General features: G+C 38.1%; 2 protein-coding genes across 10 annotated transcripts; one reads left to right on the top strand and one right to left on the bottom strand.

The window, feature by feature from the left end:
• The first annotated feature begins 197 nt into the window (after positions 1–197).
• LOC143344927 (uncharacterized) lies at positions 198–3,360 on the top strand. 2 transcript variants are annotated; one of them, XM_076771555.1, is made up of 3 exons: positions 198–393; positions 926–983; positions 1,014–3,360. In XM_076771555.1, the coding sequence occupies exons 1-3, from the start codon at positions 311–313 to the stop codon at positions 1,566–1,568; spliced, it is 696 nt and encodes a 231-aa protein (XP_076627670.1). In that variant the 5' UTR covers positions 198–310; the 3' UTR covers positions 1,569–3,360. The 2 variants fall into 2 exon arrangements, with proteins under 2 accessions (XP_076627670.1, XP_076627669.1); XM_076771554.1 differs by having other exon boundaries at positions 201–393; positions 926–3,360.
• Positions 3,273–24,204, bottom strand: Ttd14 (TRPL translocation defect 14). 8 transcript variants are annotated; one of them, XM_076771551.1, is made up of 10 exons: positions 23,779–24,204; positions 20,800–20,867; positions 20,325–20,362; positions 19,439–19,476; positions 11,063–11,179; positions 7,420–7,548; positions 6,312–6,785; positions 5,352–5,559; positions 5,083–5,264; positions 3,273–3,422 (listed from the first exon to the last, which is right to left on the bottom strand). In XM_076771551.1, the coding sequence occupies exons 1-10, from the start codon at positions 23,816–23,818 to the stop codon at positions 3,418–3,420; spliced, it is 1,299 nt and encodes a 432-aa protein (XP_076627666.1). In that variant the 5' UTR covers positions 23,819–24,204; the 3' UTR covers positions 3,273–3,417. The 8 variants fall into 8 exon arrangements, with proteins under 8 accessions (XP_076627666.1, XP_076627662.1, XP_076627660.1 ...); XM_076771547.1 differs by lacking the exon at positions 3,273–3,422 and adding an exon at positions 3,512–4,919; XM_076771545.1 differs by lacking the exon at positions 3,273–3,422 and adding an exon at positions 3,512–4,934 and having other exon boundaries at positions 23,779–24,202.
• Positions 24,205–24,290: the final 86 nt, after the last annotated feature.

The following is a 24,290-nucleotide window of genomic DNA, read 5'->3' as shown; positions in this document are numbered from 1 at the left end:
AATCTACATCATTTATAACACGTTGCAAAAGTATTGGATAAATTTGTTCTGTTATAGCAAAAATACGCGACCACGTGAAATGAATTTAATAAAAATATATTTATTTTGATTCAGTTTCGAACATTTACGCAACAATTCGTGTGATTGCCGCGAATTTTGAAAATACGATAATATTCTTATTAACTTCCGGTGACGTCTGTTTCGCAACGTTGCCGCATTTTCTTAGTGTGGATAGTAGCATAACAGTTTATAATGGTTATATTAGATTAGTGTTTGTTAAGGTATATTGTTAATTAATTGTATAAGAACGATGGCTTCCTTGGTTGCGGATTATGGAGCTTCCTCAAGTTCGGAAAGTAGCAGTGACGATGTTTCGGACAGTGCCGATAACACGTAAGCTTTCACCAACGGAAGCTTGTATGCTTCATTGTTTGTTTTCCTTCTTTATATAACCTCTCTCAATTATTATAATTTTATCCTAAAAAATGATTTCCTATTAAATTGTTATTATGTTAGCGATGTACTTCATGTAGTCGTGCGTTATTTCTTGCGATGTATTAAATTTGCCACGTTAGTACAGGTAGTCATGAAACGAAGATCATCAAGGATATATGTTTGCCTTTTCAATTTTACATTCGTTCACTTTAAACGTAATATCATCAATCTTTTGTAATTCAATAGTTTTCCGTTATATTTTCTCTTACCGTGTATCTATCTTTTTACAACATCTTTATATACATGGTTCAAACAGTGGACATTGTGCATAACATTGTTTAATAGATAACTTTGCAAAGATAATCTTCCCAGTACAAGTATGTATTATTATTTTTTATGTTTACATTAGCATGAATATATTAAGACACAGTTGGTGCTTACACGTAAGATTGAACTTGTTCTTTGTAATCTGATATTGCCTGACCCTTAGTTTTAAGGAAGAAGAAGATGAAGAAGAAGAGGAGGAGGATGATGAAGATGATGATGATGATGATGATGATGATGATGATGATGATGATAATGATGTTGAAGAAGAGGAAGAGGAAGATGAGGATGAAGAAAATAATGAGAGTAACAAAGGAGTACCAAATAAAATAGCTTCCAAAGAGAAACTTCCATTGCCAACCCCTGATTTTAATGGCACACCCACCATGAAAACTTCGGTCTTCTCAAATCCGTTTGTTGAAGCAGAAAGAGCAAAGAGTGCAATTCTTGAAAAACATGTCAAAATGACTCCAACTTTAGATGACACAAAAATGATAAATGGTAGAAAGATTTGTTGGAATTACAGAAAAGGAAGATGTCGTTTTGGTCATAACTGTACCTTTGCACATGATTCCGATTTACATCGTACAGCAGCAGAATTAGAAGCAATTCGTGCACCTCAAGAAACAATTATTTGTCAGACTCAGTATAATGGTCAAGTGCCAGTAAATGATGATGATGAAGTAGATCAAGAAAATAACCAAATGAATAAACGTAAAAAAAGGCCAGGATTAAGTCAGTCCTTAATACCCAGTAAGAAAGTCTTAAAAATGTACAAAGCACAACAAGCTAAAGCTATTAGTAGATAAATATAGCTTTATTAATTATATAAATAATATCAGCATGCAATTAGCTATTCTGAAAAGGAAATAATTTATGATTTATATACAATAGTGCTCACATAAGTGATCCCACGCGGGGCATGGTTACTTCTCAGAATTCAACGAAGATAAGGAAAGAGGATAAGTGCGAGTGAGATACAATAGCTGACACCCGAAACCATACATTGCGCTCGACGTTCGAAGGCGCTCGGCTTCTAAGAATTGGTGGGGATAACCGCGGCCACTTATGTGGGCATTACTGTACTTTGTAATTCAAACAAGTTCATACAAATGAAATTGATAATAACTTACATCGAAAATGCAAGCTATAAAACATAAAATGTTGTATGAACAAGAGAACATTATAAGAGACTAATTACTTCTTTATATACCAAGACAAGTAAAACAAAGTATGCACTTCTAGAGTGCAATTAACTCTTCAATAAAAAATGCTAGAGTTAATTAACAAATGCGTCACAAATCATAGCTACTTCGAAATTACTTGGAAATTTCAGAATTATTTAAATACTACTTGATATTTATAGAAAAGTGTTTGTTATGTATATAAAAAGTACATTTTACTTGTATAGTTAATACTTCCAGGGACCTGCATAAATGAATCATAATTCATTGTCTTGCATACAAATAGTTTTATAAATGTAGTTCTATTTATATTTGGTATTACTAACTTGCCCACAATAACTGAAATATGTCTTCTTATTACTTGTTTTTCATTATACAGTTTAATTAGCTGTACGTTTTCTCTTCCACTGAAAAGAGGCAGCTATTTGAAAGTTCTTTATAACAGACTCTGAAGTATTTACAAATAGTCAGGAGCACTATTGTATTTAAATATTTTATGAAGTATTGCTACAGCTTTAAGAAGTTTTAGACACTGTTTAATGTACAGAGCAAAAAATTGTCTGTAAGAAAGGATTATATGAGTTATGTATGATACAATATTGTTAACATTCTTTAACTACTAACAATAATGTTTAACTATAATAATCAAGGTATACCAAAAACAATAATTACGCTTCCACTATTCGTTATATCTTTTTACATGTTACAAGATATAAAACAAGGCTTATATGATTCCATACTGAAGTAAATATGATTGTTAATTTTGTTCCTTTGGCAGTGTAATATCACATTTCTTCCTTTATACAGGGTGTTCGGTCACCCTTGGGGAAAATTTTAATGGGGGATTCTGGAGGCCAAAATAAGACGAAAATCAAGAATACCAATTTCTTGATTGACCCCCGCAACCGAAAATAATTTTTCCAGAATGATTTGAAATTTTTGAATTTAATTGTGAATAACTTTTTAACGAAGCCTTCATCAAGAAATTGGTATTCTTGATTTTCGTCTTATTTTGGCCTCTAGAATCCTCTATTAAAATTTTTCCCAGGGGTGGCCGAACACCCTGTATGTGATTTACCTATTTAAAGTATTTTTTAGTAGTAAATACTTCTTTCATTCAACGTGTATTGTAATTTGTATACTCATTATGTAGTTGGCGTAAAAAGTCTAGATAAAAAATTTTAATTAAGAAATCATTTCAAAAAATTGAAGAAATGAAACTGTTTAAACTTCTTCACCTACTATACAGGCGAATAAAAATTTGTTAAATTAATAAGTTCGATAAAGTACGAAAAAAAAAATGTCAATACATTCAAGAAAGTTTATATGTAGCTATAAGTTTTCTTTTTTATTTTGTACAATTGTAAGATTATGAGAGAATTTTTTGAAAACTGGCAATAAATCGCAGTGACCAACAGACGTTACTGGTTTATGTTCTTCTCCTTGCTGTATCACATGAATATGGATATGAGCCTTAATCTGAAAACAAAATTATAGTTAACAATTATATAATCTGTAACTAATGCACTTGGACAACAGTAGGTGGGCATTAAAGTAAACAAAAAAAATGATAGGCACGTGACATTTTATTAGATAATCATGGGTACAATATGAGTTCAGATCAATTATATCTGGTATAAGAGCATCAGTTACTGATTATTGCATCTTTCATTGAAAATATATATTTATATATCATTCTTTTCATTTCCGCGACTGAACATTTCACAGGCACTTTGTCTCTAAACAATGGCAAAATTTGTGGTAAGTGTGTCTATGTAAAATAAGCATATATATAATCATCACAGTTATGTTCTTTAAGTTATACTCAATGACGAAATAAGTTTTAATTAGTAAAGTATATAATAAATGTTTAATAATTTATTTACTTCAAATCAATGATCTTCATGAAATACTATAACTCAACGCATGATATCATTATTCGCACCAAAAATATTTCCAATAAATTTAAGTATTTTTTGTATGGACAAATTTTTAATGGAAATATACCTGTTAAGTACTAGTATGTTAGACAATTACTTTGTCACGACTATAATACAGAATTCTGACAATACTGCAGAACAGTACAACCACTGAATCATACTTTTTTTTTTTTTTTTAATTACTTCACCATTATGCATTAAAAGACAAGTGAAATATTAGAGTTATCTCCGTATTCGCTAATAAATAATTTTCTTGCAAAAACTATAATCAAACACCTACTTGTACGAAGGAAATTTTTGGTTTTCTACGATATAATTTTTAAGTTAAATTATTTAAATTTGTTTACGTTCGCGCAGAACATTAAATTTCTATCGAGACAATGTTAAACGTTCCTAAGGAAAAGTATACTTCACACCGATCGCATGTTCTTCGACAATTATATAGTTTCAAATATGTAGTTTGCACACTACGCGCTACATATATTTCGTATCACAGTAATGTATAGTAAATTTTCTTAAATAAAGAGTTACGACAATACTCTAGACAAGATACACAACGAAGTAAATAGATGAGAAGTGAAGTGAAGTAATTTAGCTTAATTGTCAGTGCCAATAAAATACTTAATCTTTTCCTTGGAATTATTTAAATAATTTGCCTCTTCTCGTTGCCCAACTATTACCATCGTGTTCTCGCATTATCATCTTGAAACATGTTTTCATTATACTTTTTTTTGCGTATTCTTTTCTTACGAGCTATCGTTCAATTTTTTCGTAGGACTATCGCGTGCATTGCATTTCACATCTGCTTGATTATTGCTTTTTATGCTATTCCGTTCAACGAACTTCAGGTTACCATTCATAACACCGTGGGCACCGTTTTGTACGTCATTTATAACTTTATCTATACCATTCATTCCAATTTCTACATCATTGACTCTAGAAACAATCTCATTTACTTGTTTCTTAATTGATGCGTTATCTCTCACTTCCGAAGAATCGATATTTTTACTTTCTGTTGATCCAGATTCCGCCAAGCCTGCAAGAGCGTAATCTGTGCAATTTAAAAGAGACTGATCAAACGAAAGATCGTCTACACTAATGAATATAAATGAGATGGATTAACTTGTACTATATCTTATTATAGTATAAGTTAGAGCTAGATGATTCACTAATAAGGAGTGAAAATATACGGTACACACCGTGTAAATTGTGGCAGTATTTATTAGTATTGTTCCATTCCTCTCGTAAACTGAGATTGAACATACTATAATCTGGATTCCCAGTGACCTCTTTTTCGATTGTCAGGAACTGTGGTAATATGTTTTTAAGCTCATCTTCCGATAACGCTGTATACGTTTCAAGCAACATCAAACCTCGGCATCTATAATTTATATCAATACTCCCCTCATTTCTATATAGTAACAGAATTTTTTGTATCATACGAAAAATGTAGTTTCCTAGCTGTTACCTTGGGTGAGCTGGTTCTCTGTATATATCTAATTGAAAATACTGGTTATTAATGAGGAAACAGCGTCGACGTTTAAAGATGGTGAAATGCGAGTCATCGCGTTGCGCGAGCATGTTTAAGTAATCTCGATGAGTCAACTGTGTCTTAACTTCGATTACTTGTCCGCACATTTTTGGACGCCGAATAGTATGAATGTAGGACCAGTGACCTGCAATGATAAAAAGCATCGTCTAACATCGATACAAATTACAATTGAACGTGTAATCATCCTCAGCTGCAGCACACACGTACTCCGAATCCCGAAATAAACACCAATTGGAGCCAAACCTAAATAGAAAATTTCAACGATACTTAAAAAATCTATCGATTAACCTTCTGGGTAACCCAAATAATATTTTACCTTCTGAAATAAATTATGCGATAGGACCATTGATAAACACTAATAACGCAACGACATAGCTTAAACTCTTACAACTTCTATAACATTTTTCAGCCATTTACGTTCCAAAGGAAATTGCATTCAAAATTTATTTATTTATAAATAGCTAGAAAACTGCCCCATTTGCTCCACCTTGGACACCCACAAAAATTGCTTTGTCGATATACGTATCTTTCGACGTTATATCAAGAACCGGTATGTCTCTTTGGAAGGCTGAGTGTAACAAATTGACTAGCCAGGGTTGGCGAACTTATGGCACGCGTGCCTAAGGTGGCACGCGAGACAATTTGATTGGCACGCGGCCGAATTCTAAATAAAATTTAAAGAACACGCGAATTCTTGAAAATAAATATAAATTAAATATCTTGCGTCTTTCGTAAATGCTGATGTTACTTCGAAGCGACGTACGTGCTGCGATTCTTCGGATCACTAAACGTTCCTTACTTTTTATATCAAACAAAGACGCGTGTAATTTCATTTTCTCGATCCGCGCAATCACTCGAGCGATTTCTTTTACGTGCCTTTCTGACCGCGTTTGCGGAGACGAGCTTGCATCTTCGGATTGTTGCTTTGGAGGTAGTTGTGGACGACATCGAAGTCCTGAAACGGCGGGAACTCGTTGTCCGCGAGCAGAGGACCTTTGACGAGGAACTTGACCTTTCTACTACTGGCTCGTAACCTGTCCCCGGTGTCGATGCCCAGTTTCTGGCACACGCACTCGATCATGCGACATATCTTCGCCTCGAAGTCCTGCCTGTTGTCTATCACGTCGAAATAAGGATGCCCGATCCACGCGGCCGCCGCTTTGTAATCGAGCTCCCTGGCCAGCTCTACACCCTCCGAGCGACACGCGTGATCTTCCGTCGAGTAGAATTCTTCGGCGCCGTTCGCCGCGGAAATCATGTGGATGATCTGGTTATACCTGTTGTCTCGGAGCTCGACGTTGTTCCATCCATTCGAAGCCATCATCAGTTCCCATTTATCCTTCGATATAACTACGATACGGAAAAGGGGTCACCGTAAACGAACCGTTCGCGCGAACGTGCGTACAATGGCGGCCATTTTGCTTCCACGGAAGTCCTATTTAAAATACGAAAATATCTGAACACGATTTGGAAACGAAAATACGACCGGTACCCGTAAATTAAATGGCCGCCAGTGTATTATATTTTAAAGGTATACAGGGTGTACCATGAAATTCGGCCAAGCCATACCGTTAAAACGGTCGAAGATAGGAAAACAATTTCGTTAGGAAAATTAAATTCGAGCGACGCATCGTGTCTTCTCCGTAAGCGGTGGCCGTTTCAAACATTTCAAGTGCATGCTTTTCTTTTTTTTTATATGCCAATCGACGCAGTTTTTAATGCTCTAAAAAAAAGTATTAAGTTTTCGATTTTATTTCGGATCCATTTCAGTGAATTTCTATAGTCTGTCTGCGGTTAGAGAAGGCAGTTGCATTAATTATTTTAGAAAACAAGAGATGGGGAAATTGCAAAACTGATGGGGTTGTTGCAAAAATAAGCCGCTAAGAGACCAGACAGTGAACGTGTTAAATAATAAGAAACATCAGGATGCTCTTTGCTTGTTTTAAGCATTCGATATACCTTATTTTATGATAATTTTGCTTACATGCAGAGGCATCCATGGCACCGCGATCACAGATTATAAGGCAATTTCGTGAACTACTCTCGCCCAATTGGAAGAACGTGTTTTCTATCTGTATCATCGTACGTAAGAGGTTCTCTTGAAACTTGAATGCTAGAACAAGACAATAGATATAACAGTTACAATCGTATTCGACATACTTAAATTGTTTCGCGTACAAGAAGACTACATTTCTATCGATAAGCTTAGTTTTCCCTAAGAATTCTCTAAATACGAAACTACGATGCGAAATGGAAACTACGTTTTTTCCCGACGTTCACGATTGTTTATGTAACAACATGGAAGAATTAATTGGTCGCTCGTTTATTGGATTACGACCGCGTTGATAAATGATAATGATCGAAAATGTTTTTAACCGGGACGTATAATGTATGTAACCGAGGATAGCCTAAACGAAGCATCGTCGATAAAGACGCTGTTTTTTTCCTTCGAACTAGAAAAGAAACTACATAAGTCGTATGGAAACCGAGACTAGGTTCATTGTTAGTATCGAAATTATCTTAATGACTCTCGCGGACTAGCGCGTGACAAAAAATCCGTTGATAAGCGGAATATTAGATTACGTTCGAGCGGATGTGAATATAAATTACTTATCTTATCGAGCTTTCTGAGTATCGATACACAATCACGGTTTCGAATCGATCGTTATCGTTAATCGAGCCGCGCCAAGTCCCATTAGTGCATCTCGAGGATCGATGCACTTCCAGGTACCACGGAATATCGAAATTAGTCCAAGCTCGATCTGTCGATTCGATTGTTCAATCTTTGCTCTTTCATTTCACAGCGGTTTCACATCCACGGTGGATGACGAAACTATTTAAACGATTACGACGAACGAGAACCGTGAAACGTAGCAAAACTTTTTAAACTTCCGCTACGATTACAATAAAGGAGGATTAACATCGAAACTGCATTTACCAAGATGCAATAATATATCACTTTAGACACGTTTTTTTAAAAATGTTCTCGTATCTGAACAAGATCTAACAGGTGGTTTGATCGATCGTTGTTCATCGACGACGAATAGTACAAATTGTTCTGTATAAAAATTAAAAAAAAAAAAAAAGCACGCAATTGGTGTGCTCGAATATTTGCGTGACCACACAAGATTTTCGCAAAACACGCGTGCCAGCCCCCACACAAGAGCAACGCGTTCTCGTACGTGTTGCACTATTCTGATATCGTTCGTATCCGTCTGCCGGAGATACGATGTATCTCGTTCCAGACGGGTTAACCTCGTGTAACAATTGCGTTCTTGTCACACAAGCAACGTTTTATCGAATAAGTGAAAAATCCAATTAATGAAACGGCCGTCCAAAGACATCGAGGGATTTCGACGGTTGATCCAGCGACGATTTTCGTTTCTATCGTAGAACCCAGACCGGACACCGCGCTTTTTAGTGTCGATCGCGACCGGAAGTGAGGAATATTTCAATTCGAGGACATCGACTTCAAACGATTTTCAACCCCTCTATTTAACACTGATTTTTTAAACGGGAGAATAACTTTTCTACGGAATATTTGTTATAATTTGAAAAAATATCCCTGGACAGGAAAAACTGGCGCGACAATCAATTAACATATGCTTCAGCCATTTATAGAGAATGAAAGGGATTCAAGACGCCTTCACGGTTTCGAATAATCCAGATCACGATAATATTTTATTCGATAATTCTACCTGGACACGTAGCCCCGTACGGCTACGGAGAAAATGAAAGGATTAAGAGCAAGGAGAATCGAAAGGTGCGAGGCTACTCTATCGCGAGAAAGCCACTATCTTGGTTTCAAAGCTGCAATGATAATTTCACGTAGCTCGAGTACAACAGTTTTCTTACAAAGTTCAACATTTTTGCGTATTTATTTAGCGTCGCGTTGAAAATAAATAATAAAGATCGGGAGTTGCTTCGTTGGTGTTCGATCTCTCGCGAGATCTTTAACCTTTTCGAATCCACTGTGCATTGCAATGTACACGGACTTTTCTCTTGCAATAATATACGTCATGAATCCACAATCGTTATCCGTTTCAAGTGATTTTACAAATAATTTAGCTAGCTTGCACCAAGGGATAGATCGTGCTAGCTGTGAACGTTTGAAAGATGATTCATTAAGTTTGAAACTGCGCCATGAAAATGCTCGTATCTAATTTACAGAGAACAGAGCACGACAATACGCCTCGACTTTGCCAAATAACAGGCGGGGGTGTCTAGCAGCAGGGATCAAGTCGCATTGCTCTAGCAAAACAACCGGACGATGGGATCCTTTTGTTTCTGAGAACGTTAAGCAACGCGCAGAAACTACGGCTTCTGGATAAAATGAACAATCACGTACGCAACCAGAGATGGATAAAAAAAATTCTTAACCAAATAAAGTTTATTCAATTTCAAGTTAAATTTTAATATTCGATCGAATCGACTGCTACACGTTCGTCTTTATTGGTTAATTATCAATAAAGCTTTACCCATCTCTAAGTCCTATCAGAAATGGCGATGGTCTCGGGTGTCACTTATCTTTCAGAGAGTTCTAATATATTAAAAAGAAATTTCTAACGTATATCTGATGGAAAAGAAAATTCAATAATAAAGTATTATTGTTAGTAATTTTCATCTTTCACTAGATCTGCTAGTTGAATTCACCCGTAAGCGTAATAAATCCTGCCTCAGACGCAACTGTACTAATCGTTTGGGCAATTATCAACAGCAGTTTGTTAATACACATACTCAGCCTGAAGAGGTTCCTCAAACGATTAACAGCGTCACATTTAAGTCAGAACTTGCCAGATAAGCCTTACTGATAAGTCCAATTAGCAGATACCGGATTAAACGCAATATTGCACTTTGTCACAAAACCATTAGTATTATCAATCGCGACCATGACAACAAACAAGTTCTTTATGTGAGTCTGAAGCTCCTTTAATGGAACGATCGTTTTCTTTTTTAAAAACGACTTTCGAGGTAACGTTTAGACTTTTCTTCGTAATATTTGTTCTTTAACGCATTCACTGTCCGGTCTCCCTCCCGGCGGCGTATCCAATAGCATGGTGATATAATCCATATACAGGTCATAGACAGTGAACGTGTTAATGATACTCCGTAAACAGTTCACTCGGGTACTTTGACCACCATCGGTTCTGACGATCACTTAACTCTAATCCTACCAGGTCACATACCAAGTTTGAACGTTTGCGCGTTAATTTATTATAGTACTGACATTTTATTTATTTCAGAAGTTAAGAATAGATGAAATATCGGTACTTTATGAGTTACTTAAATTTAGTATGCGACCTAAAGTCGTATCCTTCGGTAGAATTAGGGTTAAAAGAATTTGGTAAAGAATGGAAAAAGAAAACGATCGCCATTTTAGGTTTGTGACCTAAGGCTAGCCCCGTCTGATAGGGTTGAGTGCGCGTGAAATTGTTTTTACAAACTCGACAATACGAAACTTTACAATAAACTTAAAGAACCAAGGTGTTGAGTTGGGGGGGGGTCGTGTTCGTCGCCTTACCAAGCTCGTAATTTCTGCGCGCGTGTCTCAAGTTCACCGCCAAGTATAAAACAGGATCCGTTCTCTCGTCCTTATCGCCTTCAAAGAGAACACTTCAGAAACTCACCCTTGCTGGAGTTAACCTCCAAGATGTCCGGCCATCTTGCTTCGCCTCTGTCGGGCCCGTTCCTGTAATGCCGTCGCGACGACTTCGTAATCGACGAACGCGACCCGGATCCCTCTGCTAGAACCAACCGTCCTTGAAGACACTTCCAGCTCGATAAGTCTGGTAGGATCTTCCCTTCCCCAAACCCTCCACAATTTTCCCTTTTTCCACGTTGCGGTTTAATTAAATCGTTTTTCTAAGCCAACAAGACTTTACTACCCTTAACATCCTCGCTACCGTCATTTTGTTTCGTTCGAACGCGTTAAGCAGTCCTGGTCTTCCATCTTTTAAGGAGTTAAGTGAAACGTTTAAAACTGTTATCGATGAAAATAAAAATATGTCCATGTCTTCTGGCTGTATACGTAGGGTGAACCGCTAATATAGCCTAGCAAAAGTCCTATTTAGATCGTAGGTCGTATACGACTCGTCTTTGTTACGTTTGGCCCGTAGAACAGACCACGAGTCTGACTCGAAATTATTAGGCAAGAGGTTAATAATACATACAATCTCATTAGCAGATAAATTTACTCGCAGACTCTACAGTTACTTAAACTAGCTATGTGACTCAAAGTCACATCCTAGTAGAATTAGTAGTCGAGTATCAGTGGCTTCAATTTCAACGTTTGTGAATCAAATTTTGCTCGGCAATTATGTTTCATCATTATATTCTGTGTTGCGACCATAGCACGCGATGTCGTCCCATCTCCACGGTATAAACCATATCGATTTCACCGCGTAATTATCTTCTTTTTTATCATCGACATTCCGGGGTCGCCACCAGTCACAATTTCGATGGAAAACATTGAATTCGTCGTTCCAACGATTCGGTTATTATCGTGAGCGGGGAGCACCGATATCTGGCTGCGACATTTTGGTTTGTTCTAAACTTTAATTGATGCAATCGATTGCCTTTCAGATATTAAAACGCTCGGAATAAAACAGACGATAACGCGTGGCTAAACAAATTAATACGAAACTGACTCAATGGCTGATGACTTTGTTGGCAAACAAGATTTTTCAATTATGAAACCAGTAACCAGATGAAAATCTAAATACTGTTGTGCAACCTCGAGAAGCCATTACAAAGCAAGATACCTCGAGAAATATTAGTATATTATTTGAAATAAATTTTACACCATCGTTCGGCTCAATTATATTATTTCATTCCCACCCTTGTTCGAAAGTTGGCCCACAGAGAATATTATTTTTTTTTGCGGTCCACTGAATTACCGATCTACGTAAATTTTCGTTTGCCCGCCCATCGTGTAAATTCGACGCCATTGGTTTACAGAATCGCAACGAGTTCTGATCCAGAATTAACGAAAGATACATCCAACAATCGCGTTTTCCAGCCGGACAAAGCTGTCTATCCTTTTGATCGGGATTACATTGATCCAGTCCTACCAGTTGTGCAACGCGTATCCCAACCCTACCAGCCGAGGGTTAATAAAACCGGGGACGACGCTGGTATATTCGCGGTGGCTGACGAGTGCAGAACAACAGCCGCGTCATCAGACATGTGGCCTCGGCAAAAAGCTCGAAAAACGAAACTGCATGCGGCTGGATACCGTTTCCGTCGCGACAAAAACCAAAGAAGCTAACCCTACGTCGAGGATCGTTTTTCGATAACCAAACGAGCAGCTCCTCGCCTTGCTGCTTCGTAAGAAGCGCGTGGAACAATTTCTATTTGAATAAAATAAATCGTGCCTCGTAAGTCTTGGAGTAACTTTTTAAGAGATTAAGCGGAAGGCCTATTATTTAAAATAACAATGTTTTTTGATGGACTAGGGGTTCCCGAGGGTCTGTGGCGATAATCAGCCAATCTAGAAGCTTCAAATATGCCTGAGAGATTTTTATTAACAAGCTATTATTCCACTTGGTACATGCGTTTCGAAGTTAAAGGGTTAAATGACGATACCACGAGCCTATCGCATCAATTCGAGTTAAGGCTCGTCGCGGAATAAATCGTTCTATGGCCCGTATTGGGGCTACATCGATCGACAGGATTCTTATTCAAATAAACAAACTCAATAATCTGAGTTCACCCGAAAAATTGATTTCTGGGTTCCTGGATCTCTAACTTTAATTTTACACCGTTTCATCGAGTATATTGAAAATCATGATGCAGTTTCGTTGTTTCGTACGTTCGATCCTGCTATTCCATTTCGTCGAAAAACACGTATTTTCTTCGTAACAGGTTTTTGTTGCTAACTAATGGAATATTTTACGTAACGTCGTCGATAGTGCGATGCAAGAAGAAAATCTACGTAATGGAATATAGAAGCGACACCAGGCGCGAACGCGATCTCGTTGATAGCGTAAATTAATTCAATCCATCGTGTCTATCAAAACCCGCGGTATCCTGTCATAACCGGAAAGTTCGTTAATTGTGAGCGGTCGCGATTAATCTCGGGTGCAGCCCGACCTTCGAAGGAACGTTCTTCGAAGTGTGTCCCGTTTAAACCGCGAAAAGAAACAGACTACGCGTCGGACGTGGAAGTTCTGCGACACCGATTGTGGCAGGTTATCAATATTTCATAAACCAAACCGCTTTTATCGTCGGTCATTTGCATATTCAATTGCGTTTCAGGCTATTTCGAGAGATAAAGCGAGAACCGAAAGTATTCGTCGTCGAAAACGAAACGAAAAGGCGGCGTTCGACTATCGTCAGTCTCTTTCGCAAGAATTTTTTTTATTGTTCTTTCGAAAACGATTCGTGTTGGTACGTTGGGTGCAACCACGTTCGGTACTTAATTTTTTCTGCGATCTCATTAAATCTGCAACAAACCAGATTCACATGGAAATTAATAACTAACGTTCTGCTCGATGCATTTACATTCTCGTGACAATGTATCCGTTCGAAACGATCGAGTCGATATACGCAAATTGTTTCGCTCTGTTCCATTCGCAACGTCAGGTTATTTACTATCCCCGCAGCACGTGCGCAATAATTTATGACGCAACGAGGCACGTTCCATCGAAAAGCACGGTATCTAAGACAATTTCAGAAATTCGAACGCATAATAAAACGAAACTGGAACCGAGCCAGAGCACAATCGCGCGTATAACACTCGTAACAGCGCGGCAATTAAGTGGATGCATCGGCTATGAATTTATTAATAACCGGGGGCGCTTAGTATAACGAACTTATTATACTGTATCTGTCGTTACGTCAAAGAAAATATAGAATATGTCGCCACGGATGACCTACATTAACAAATTAACGTCGTGCAATGAGACGGCCAATTAAATATCGTTTATAATCGTGCCAATAATCATCGATAATGGTCTAAGCAAAATTGGTGTGTTCTGATTAACAATCGTAAGCAGCGTCGTCGCGACGATCGAGATCAACGTCCATCGATGTTCCTCGATCGCGTATGTACCATGCTCGAAGAAGCCAAAAAAAGGATTTGGTGACAGGAAGCCTGGTTTGTATCAATGTTTCAAGGCCACGGATTAGAAGCAAACTAATACATTTACGTAAGCACATCGACATCGAAGCAAACGCGTCCAAGATATATATTTCACGTGCTATTTTACAACGTGAATATTCGCCGATGCCCAGAAACTGCAAAAGTAAAGAAAGGAAGACAAAGTCGAGGAAACTGGCAGATATTTCGCGTGCAATGAAGCAACTCTGGTTTGGCATGAAATCGCGAAGCATTGCTGCAAACGTTAATACGGCGTAAATATTTAGCCACTTATGCAGTTTGGTTTCGTGTCGTCAATTTTATTTAACGTTAGCGTTAGAGATTTTCATCGTCTTTCAAAAAATTTGGAAACCAGTCACGGCTGAACGAATTGGAACGTGCAAGTGGAACGTTCGAATACGTGCTCCCGAAACCCAATTCTAATCCCGATTTTATGTTACATAATTTCGTTGGTGTGTATTATTATCCATGGTTGATGTCCCACGAATAGTGCGCGCGCGAGCTAAAATTTTCAAACCTGAGGCTATTCGAATATTTTATAGGTACATACTCTAATGGCGCGAATGGACTTTAAATATTATTTCTCGCGTACTAGCGCTCGCACTAAGCTCGTTTATAGTTCATAATACAGTATTCAAATATTGAGAGTATTTAAAGAGGCGCGAAAATCCGTTGAGGAATAGCGCGAAGCGGTATGCGTAATGTTTACGAAAATAATATTTCAGGTCATTTTTTATGACGAGTCTCTGTAAAACGTAGGACACGTTCGAATAGTTTTATTCTGAAAAGATTTTTCTATTTTTACCGTGACTGTATTTCATTGACAATGACACTTCAGGTTTCAACTTTAACTGGTTCGTACGTGGATAACTGTCGGGACAATAATTTACGACGTACAGTAATTCTAGAACTTATCTGAAAAACGCCAACGTAACTGCAAATCATGTTACACTGGCCACGGGTAATACGTTGTTTCGAAAACAAAAAAAAAAAGAAAAAAAACAGGCACATTTAAGCGACGTTTGAACGAATTATACGATCCTACACGAAAAACGATGTTACAAAAAATTTGTAACACTTCTACGAAGGCTCATTATAATAATCGTGCGCTACGAATCACTGTGATAATACAATCTTGTATATTATGTAACGGAAGACAATTTGACAGCCTTGCTTCTTTAAAAATGTTCTTACGAAACACGATCGAAACGCGAAAAATAAAAAAATCGACCAATTTATATCTCCGAGCGATCGTCGATCGTTTTGTGTTTTTGCTGTAAATATGTCCGCTCCAGTAGGGAGACTGTTCCGATAATCGGTACAGGAAGATCGAAATTGCAACTACGTGATAAAATAATCAGCGTTAACATAGGTCACGCGACGTTACGTTTGCGTATTTCGTTTTGTGTTTCGATAATCGGTCATTCGCAATAATCGACGCTTGGATAATCCAAGTTCCCATAATCGACGTTCCGCTGTATATGAATACGTAGGAAGTCGTATCAACGTAGGTTCTGTGCGTTACGTGCATACAGATTAGTCTAACCGATGGCGCATAACGATCGTAAACCTATTGCAAAAAGAATCAAAATCAACGCCCTGATCGACAGGAGAGCAGTTGTTGATTTTTTTTATTCGTTCACTTCCTCGTGAAACTGTATTTTGTTAAGATTTATTCGGTCAACGATAAATGGATTAAAATAATTTCCCGATCGCCAGATGACAATTAACGTTAAGGGTAGTCGAGCGAAAAAGAGCCGATCCATGACCTATCGAAGAAAAAACGTGCACGATCGAGCCGCCAACGATTACGCGACCAATTATAGGATCTCGATATTATTAGTTGCTTCGAACAAACACAAACACACACGGTTTAAATATTTAAGTTACTCCAAGGTAACGCAGTTTAATATACAACCAAAACCTTCTTGAATTACGAGTTTACCGTACCAGAATTAATCGTCAACGTTATTTTTCTTTAAACGTAATTCATGCACGATAACGTGCATTTTATTAATTTGCTGTTAAATATTTCGTGCAATCTCTACCCGTTATTATGCATCGTTATACCAAGGAGACATTTTTTAAGCTATCTCCGTTCGAAATGTCAATTCTGTTTTACGGAATTCTTAAATGGAAAACTTCCTTTGCACAGCAAAAAAAGAAAATCGTACATCCGTCCTGGAAAAATCTGTTTTTAATTGCAGAGTCGACGAAGCGGAATATTGAAATAATTATAGAGTGCAAAAGGTTAATCCTTTCACGCGACAGCAGTACGTATATTAAATACAGTCGAGTTCTATATAAATTTCACATCAGATCTTCCTACGTTTCCTCGAAACGACCATTCGTGGAGGTTTAATATTTTTCCTCGATCACTGATCGAACGTCCGTTCGAAACATGGGTGGATCCATCGTATATCATCCACGCCTCGTCGCTCCAAAATATCATGTGTGTCTCGTGACTCGATCAACAGCCGACGCTATCCAAGAATTTTGGCAAGTTGCCGGTCCCGATTTTACGCAATAAACGGATGGTTATACGTCAGCCATTTTAATTCTCCGATCCACCCGCGAGTCCGTAAAGATCGTTCGGATTTCGTTTTCTTTTTACGCGTCGTCGCTATAATTAAAATGTTTTTCTCTTTCTTCTCCGCGTTATAAAATCCGTCTATTCGAACTCGTTTTTCCCCCCGAAAGTTTTCGACGACGAACACTGACGCAACCTTGTGCAATTCGACACGACACATTTTGTTACAATAAATCCACAATCGTTATTACCAAGTAATAAATATTCGTAAAATCGAATACCTGAAACGCGAGTACGTCGCGCGTTGCACTTTTAGCGATTAGATCGTAAGATTCACAATTTCCGAAAAACTTTAACGACGCTTCGAATATAAAATGATACGTTAGGTTACGAATAATCGCTGGCACGTTCGGATTATGACGCGAAGATAACAAAGTGAAAGATAATATTTTTTGCGAACGCGGTTACCGTCTATCCGTTTATGCAGATACTTTGTTACGTGTTTGTTGCTTAGGAAGTATAGAAATGTTGATAAAATATTGCGTTACTTTGATAACATTGGTCGTAGCTATCTATCATCATACGTATACGGTGTTGTAATATTTTCTTGATACTATCTCGTTCGAGTTTGTTTTGTATCAGTCTTAATTTCGTGGTTGGAACCCACTTTCTACGCGTCTACGCGAATCTTTACAGTATTTTCTTCTTCACTGTTTCTGTGACTGTAGTTCCCCTCTAATACTCATCTAGTGATTTTCTATACAAGGTGTTCGGCCACTCCTGGGAAAAATTTTAATGGGAGATTCTAGAGGCCGAAATAAGGCGAAAATCAAGAATACCAATTTGTTGATGGGAGCTTCGTTAAAAAGTTATTGACAATTAAATTGAAAAATTTCAAATCGTTCTGGAAAAATTATTTTCGGTTGCGGGGGCTAATTACAATCATTTTTGGTGAATAGACATACCCCCGAAATCCTGGCCACTTTCTAGAAAAAAATTCAAAAAGGTGTGAAATTTTACGATGAAAAAAAAAGGAATTTTCCGTTTAACTCTGTAAAAAACGTTCGCTTAACCTCTTCCCTTCGCTGTTTGACATCGAAAGGGCACGGCCGATCGTTCGAGAACATTAATCTTTTTATCTGTTTACCGATCATCGATTGACTCCGTCGGCGTCCTCGAGATCCTCGATAATGCCGTTTTTAATTCAAGGGTGCCGCGAACATAGTTTTCCCGGGTTAATGGAAAGTTTCGTCGCTATTATCGTGTCGACCCGTACGCAACATCTATACTTAAACGACCAAGGGATAAAACGAGAGGGCACGAGAAGTGCTGCTCGTGCAGACCATCGATCGATGCTGACGTGACATTGTCGTGTCTCCCGTAAAAACCCGTGCATCCGGCGTAGCTCGCGATGTAAGCTTAACCAGGACACGCTATGCTCTAAGTAAGTAATGATCCTTGATTTTCAGCATTCATTAACGAACGAGTGTCTCTGGTACGACCCTGACTAGACGGAGGCACGCGCCTCTAACGGCCATTTTACGAAAGTGCAGGCAAACAAGAGTCAAGGCAGAGAAAAAGCTTCTCTAAAAATTCAATAAATTAATAAATATTGTATCCGTTTCTGTTGTAGCAATTTCCTACGGTTTCCGCGTCCGCTTAAAGCAACTTCGAGAACACTTGAGATGGGTAGAAATGTAAATTTCGCGACTGGTTAGTCCGCAAAACCCGTGTATCCAGTGGTGTAACCGTAAGATAAGCATACACAGTGCACATGCTACGTCCTAAACGCATCGCGAAGTACGATTTTCCTATCGATCGAAGCCCGGCTCTAGTCTCCGAGGTAGAATGTAAATTTTGCAATTGGTTAGACCGCGAAACCTGCGTATCCGGTAGCGTGATCGCGAAATAATTGTATCCTGTGCCATCCAGGCTCGGTATCAGACTATCATGCGCCTTGGGTGAGCTTCTATTTACACATTTTCTTTATGGCAGGCCTTCTGTGTATCTTGCACGTTAAATGATGAAATTTAAGCGTAATCGTAGATTATTCCCGACTTTGCTCGCGACAGATTCATGCAGTAAAAAATAAAACGTAAATCATTCGGTGATTACTTTTATCTATCTAGATCAGTGTTCTCCAAAATGGAGTAAGAGAATCTTTAACATAGACGAATCTGAACGATCAAAACTATTCTATTAATATAATAATCGTTCGAGCTTAACATCGTTTTGTATATATTGCTCGCTAAAAAAAAGTTTGGAAATTACTGATCCAGTTACTGGGCTGAGCTGGAGAAATTCTGATCGAAACAGACATCGCGAAACTTACGGCTAGGCGGTACGGAATGAAAGAAGTTGAAGTGGACTTACCCTCTTCAGCGTTCAGGTCTGAAAACTTTATGCCACCGCTGAAATGGAAAAAGCAGACGTGGCATGAAACAGTTGACAAATCAAATGCACGAGAGATGGAAAATTCGGAGGTGTCTCTACTAATGAAGCGTACCGTGTGTGTTTGGCTTGCGAAAGGGACTAATCTAGTTATCGTTTTCTTTGTAGGTACAATTCATTTTTTTTTTTCTTTTTTTTCTATCGGAGAAGGCGAGAAAGAACAAAATGTTCCGATGAAAAGCGCAGGGAACTTGTTAGTTTAATTTCTAAATTTCCAAAAGCATTGTCTATCGGCGTATCAGTAACAGCATTGAGCTTATTTCGAGAGGTTGTTCACTCTAGATACTAGATATAGATATAGATATAGATATAAAATAAAAGTTTGTAAATGGACCGAATCTAGGCAGTTGCTTGAATTTGAATAGTTACCATCCAAACAAACGCATGATGTTTCAGATTTAAATGGCCAGTCCATCGATACAGAGATATGTAGAAAAAGGAACAAATTCTATGTAAAAGACAAGGTTCAACGATAAGATAGCTGTTTTTAAACCTGACCGTGAACAATACGATTATTGATTCAACTAGTTCTACGAGATTTCGCGTTATTCCGAGCGATATTGATTTCAAGAAGGGGGTCTGTGGCTTCTAAGAGTGAATAACCCCTCCGCTAGTTTCTTCGAAACAAATAATGTACAATGAACATATATTCGTAGAAGAAACATTCTCGCATTTCGCGCACAATGCTGTTCTCGATCGAATCTATTTTAATTGAAACGTTCCGTTTAATTAGCGCTGCTTCGGAGCCTTCGGTTCTTCCGATATGTCTTCCTTTCTCAGTCTGGAAATTTGTTACGTGATTGCATACCTGAGCAGTACAGTCGCTGTCTCGGGAACACGGAACACCTGAAAAAGAAGACAACCAGCGCTCTATCGTATCCGCAATAAAGGGTGATAACCCCAAAACCAGTTCCGATATTCGTTTTCTCGTACTTTTGGCTCGTTAATTGCTTCCCGTACGCGATTCTCTACTTCTGACCGGAACAAGATGGCCGAAATGAGAAATCGCGCGCCCAACGCAACCTCGTGCACGAGGCATTCTTTCCAAACATCGTTTGGAGAAGTAAACGTACACGTTAGAACTGTGCGAAAATGTATTTGGACGCGAACACACTTTTTCGTTGATCATAGACCCTTGAACTGTTTGGGGTGCTTTTCAAATTCGATCGCCCCGTTCGAAGCGAACAAGACACGGACGAAAACTCACGAGAGATCACGATTATTCGCAGAAGCGTGTTCCTCTTTTACGCGAAATCGAAGTAAAAGAAATTTAGCATGCCTACCTTCCATCCCATGTTCTCGAAGAACGTGCACAGCCTCATCTGTCCGGTTGTTTTGCCGCCACAAGGTCCTGAAACACAAACATTCAGATCCTCTGTAAGATTGTTCAGTGAGTCACGAAACTGATCGCTTCCCTACCACCTTTTATTTCGTCAAACTTGTTAGCTATAAATCTTTTGAAACCTACTAAAAAGAATTAAAAAATGAGTGGACAGTTGGGCTAGATTAATTTTCGATTTCGTATTATACTATCTTAAATCTGTCGATAAGAACGGTCCCATGGGGTTTCCATGTCCTATAACCTACACGAAAAAGGAACGACGATACTCGAATACCAAGTGGCCACTTTTATTTTTAAGCGTACGAACGACATCGAAGCTGATTAACGAGGAACGAGCTCTCGAACTGAAAGAAAGGCAATTCTCAGTCGCGGTACGTATTATCCTTACCGAATGAAAGCGAGACGAGGTTACGACGTCGCTAGCCTTGACTTCTGCGATACCACGTGGCCAGCGTAAATAGAAATGCCGCCGAGGATGGGAATCAGTTCACGCAAAACGATACATTTACACTGTCCAGAAGGAATCGCAACCTGCACCCGTAACGAAAACACCTATTTTGTCGATCGATTGGTCACTCGATTTTCTTCCATCGATTCTTGGACGATCCAAAGAGACGCGTAAGAAAATATTTACTGTAGAAAAGTGTGAATAGCGGACACGTTTCATTCTATTAGCACACTGATTAACGGAGTTTAACAGTTGTACGAGCGTATTTTTCTTCTATTATTTTAACCTCTTCAGGGACAAATTGCTTTGCACAGAGTAAAACAATGACTCGCGACATTCACCACTCTTGTGGTTATGTTCGCAACTTACATCATTAGGAAATTTAATCAGTAACGAAAGTAAAATAGAAACTGAACGTTCGCGAATACGTCGGTATTATTAAAAAGATTAAACCTACTCTCTTTATCATACATAAATGTACTATACCATTTAGAAAGAAAAATATAAACATAATTAGGAAATCTTTTCGTGAAAATGCCTAGGGCTTTCACGTTGCGCCATCTATTTGATTTGAGCGAGAGGAACCGTGGTTCAAGTGTACAACAAATAACGTTTAATTCCCTTCAAGGTTTACTCGAAACATTTTTTAAAATATTCAGAGACAACAAATGCATATCAACAAAAGAGGTAACCATTATTATTCATAAATCGATTTTGATAAAAATCTAATCGGATCTTAAGATAAGAATATTCGTTCCATTCAACTGTTCGCAGTTACAAATGGACGAAGAAAGACACCGGGGAAAACTTTGGTGTTGGAGAATTAACTTTCGACGCTTAAAAAGTGACGCGTTCGATAAGGCGATCGTCATGGGTACTTGAGCATTAACGCTAAACATTTGCAAGAAATTAACGAATGGTCGGGATTAAAAAGTATTCGAGTGCGAGCTAATATGCTTCGAGTGTATATGTATGTATACGATCGACTTCGCGTTGTTAGCCAGCTGTGCACTCACTCGCCTACTCGTAACTGGTTCGAATTGTTGCGTACTGACACGACATTGTCTCATCGATACTCAAAGTGTAACTGAGCTCTGTTGTATGTTTAGGGACGTACGGTTCCAAATGTTTCTCATCGTTTCGAAACTGATCGTAAAACAGAAGAATATCAAGTTTTATGGTTTCGTTCCAAAAATTAATAATTATGGTTTATTATTTTACAGAGAAATATAAGGAAGGCGTATAATTACTATTTCGTAGAAACAAAATTAGGAAAACAATATTAACGTACAAGACGTGTTTCTGATAATCCGTTTTTTCCTCGAAAATATTGACATTAGCATCATTATGTTTTTATCAAACAAGATTTTTTAGCAGTTAAATAAATGGTACTTCGCTCGTACCAATAATGGCACATATATCATCTCTTTCTTTATACATTAATTTATACTAATATAAAATATAGTAGCGTTTGTTCGAATAAATGTGCCCCGTACTATAGTTACAGTTATTTGAAAAGGTTAATCGTATTTACATACCGATTTATTTGTTAGATTCAAAACGATCAAGTCAATTTGAGAGATGAATCACTGTTCGACGCGATCCTTTATTTACAGTGCGGTTAATAATTCTAGATTGCGCGCCCTATTTCTGGCATTGATCTTGTCTCGTCAATGTGGTCATTGCATTTAAAAAAAGAACTGATAGACAATGCCTCGATAATTTGTCATTTGCGTACCTTCTTACCGTTTGTTGCGCAATTTTCAATGCGCACGTGATTTTGTAAAAGTTTTTATCATATATATATGCAATCGCTTTAACGATTTATATGTATTTTACATTTAAAGTCACTTTTGATTTTCGTTTACATTAACGTCAGCCATATATTGCCGCGATGCTATGTAAATAACTCGAGATATGTGTTTTTGTCGAATTAAATTTAGATACAACGATTGTCAATGTTTAGAACGAGCGTATTTCGTTCGGTCAAAACATGGGCTCGCACATAGCATAAAAGCATAACTATAAGTGACAATTATAATGATATATGGATGTTACGTGTACTCGAATTCATTGTAAAGATATCGACGCAATTTTCCGTAGGTTCTATAAAAATTCAATAAATATTTTCACACGAACGACGAGCTCACGAAGTAACGTGTCAGATGAACGAAGAAAACAAAGGCAAAATATGTTTTGTACTTTTATGCGCGAAAGAACGTAAAACAAACGAAAGCGATGAAGAAAATACGAATTAGGTTGGGCGATCGCAGAGCATTCGCGGACACGTGGTTTCCAGAAATGCGTATGGATTGCCTCGTATAAAGAACACTTTTTTACCGCGTGCGTATTAAATAAACTAACAAGCATAGAGGCATTCGTTCGGTCAGACGAAAAACCATTACTCGTTCGGAATTACGACACATGAAACGCATGACAGTAAATAATTCTATAAAAAAAATGACTGCTTACCTCCGGTGAGCACTATTTTGTAAATGCGCTTCTGCTCCATGTTGAATGAATGGTCTTAGAACCCCTTTTTTGGTTGAGCGAGTCCACGAGGTGTCTCGAGTCGATGTTGTTAAATGGATGAAACAAGGTGTTCTGGCACGTAAATGGTGTCTACTAGATGAACACTTCACCGTACATTTCTAGGTGCCGCGGAGTCAAATATTGCGCAGACATGGGAGTGAGTGAAGGAGCGATGATATATCGTCGCAAAAAAGACAGTAAACTGCCACTCGAGACGAGGAGCGAATGTCTGCCTTGAAACGGAGCAATCCGCGGGTTTGGTTAATCGGGTTATGCCACTACTCCCTCTGCGCGACTAGTGTCTATCCAGGTGTACCGCGTCATACTCTTCCTTCGTTCTGATTGGCTCCGCCATTTTCCTACCAAACTTCCGCTTATTTATGGCGGGTATTTATTGTTTACAATATACAAATGCTGTTTTCACGATAGATACGTACAAAATTATTAAATGT

Source organism: Colletes latitarsis, chromosome 8 (genome assembly GCF_051014445.1).
Source record: "Colletes latitarsis isolate SP2378_abdomen chromosome 8, iyColLati1, whole genome shotgun sequence".
In the NCBI taxonomy this organism is placed as follows: Eukaryota; Metazoa; Arthropoda; class Insecta; order Hymenoptera; family Colletidae; genus Colletes; species Colletes latitarsis.
Note: the sequence above shows the minus strand (reverse complement) of the source record. Positions and strands in the feature narration are given on the sequence as shown.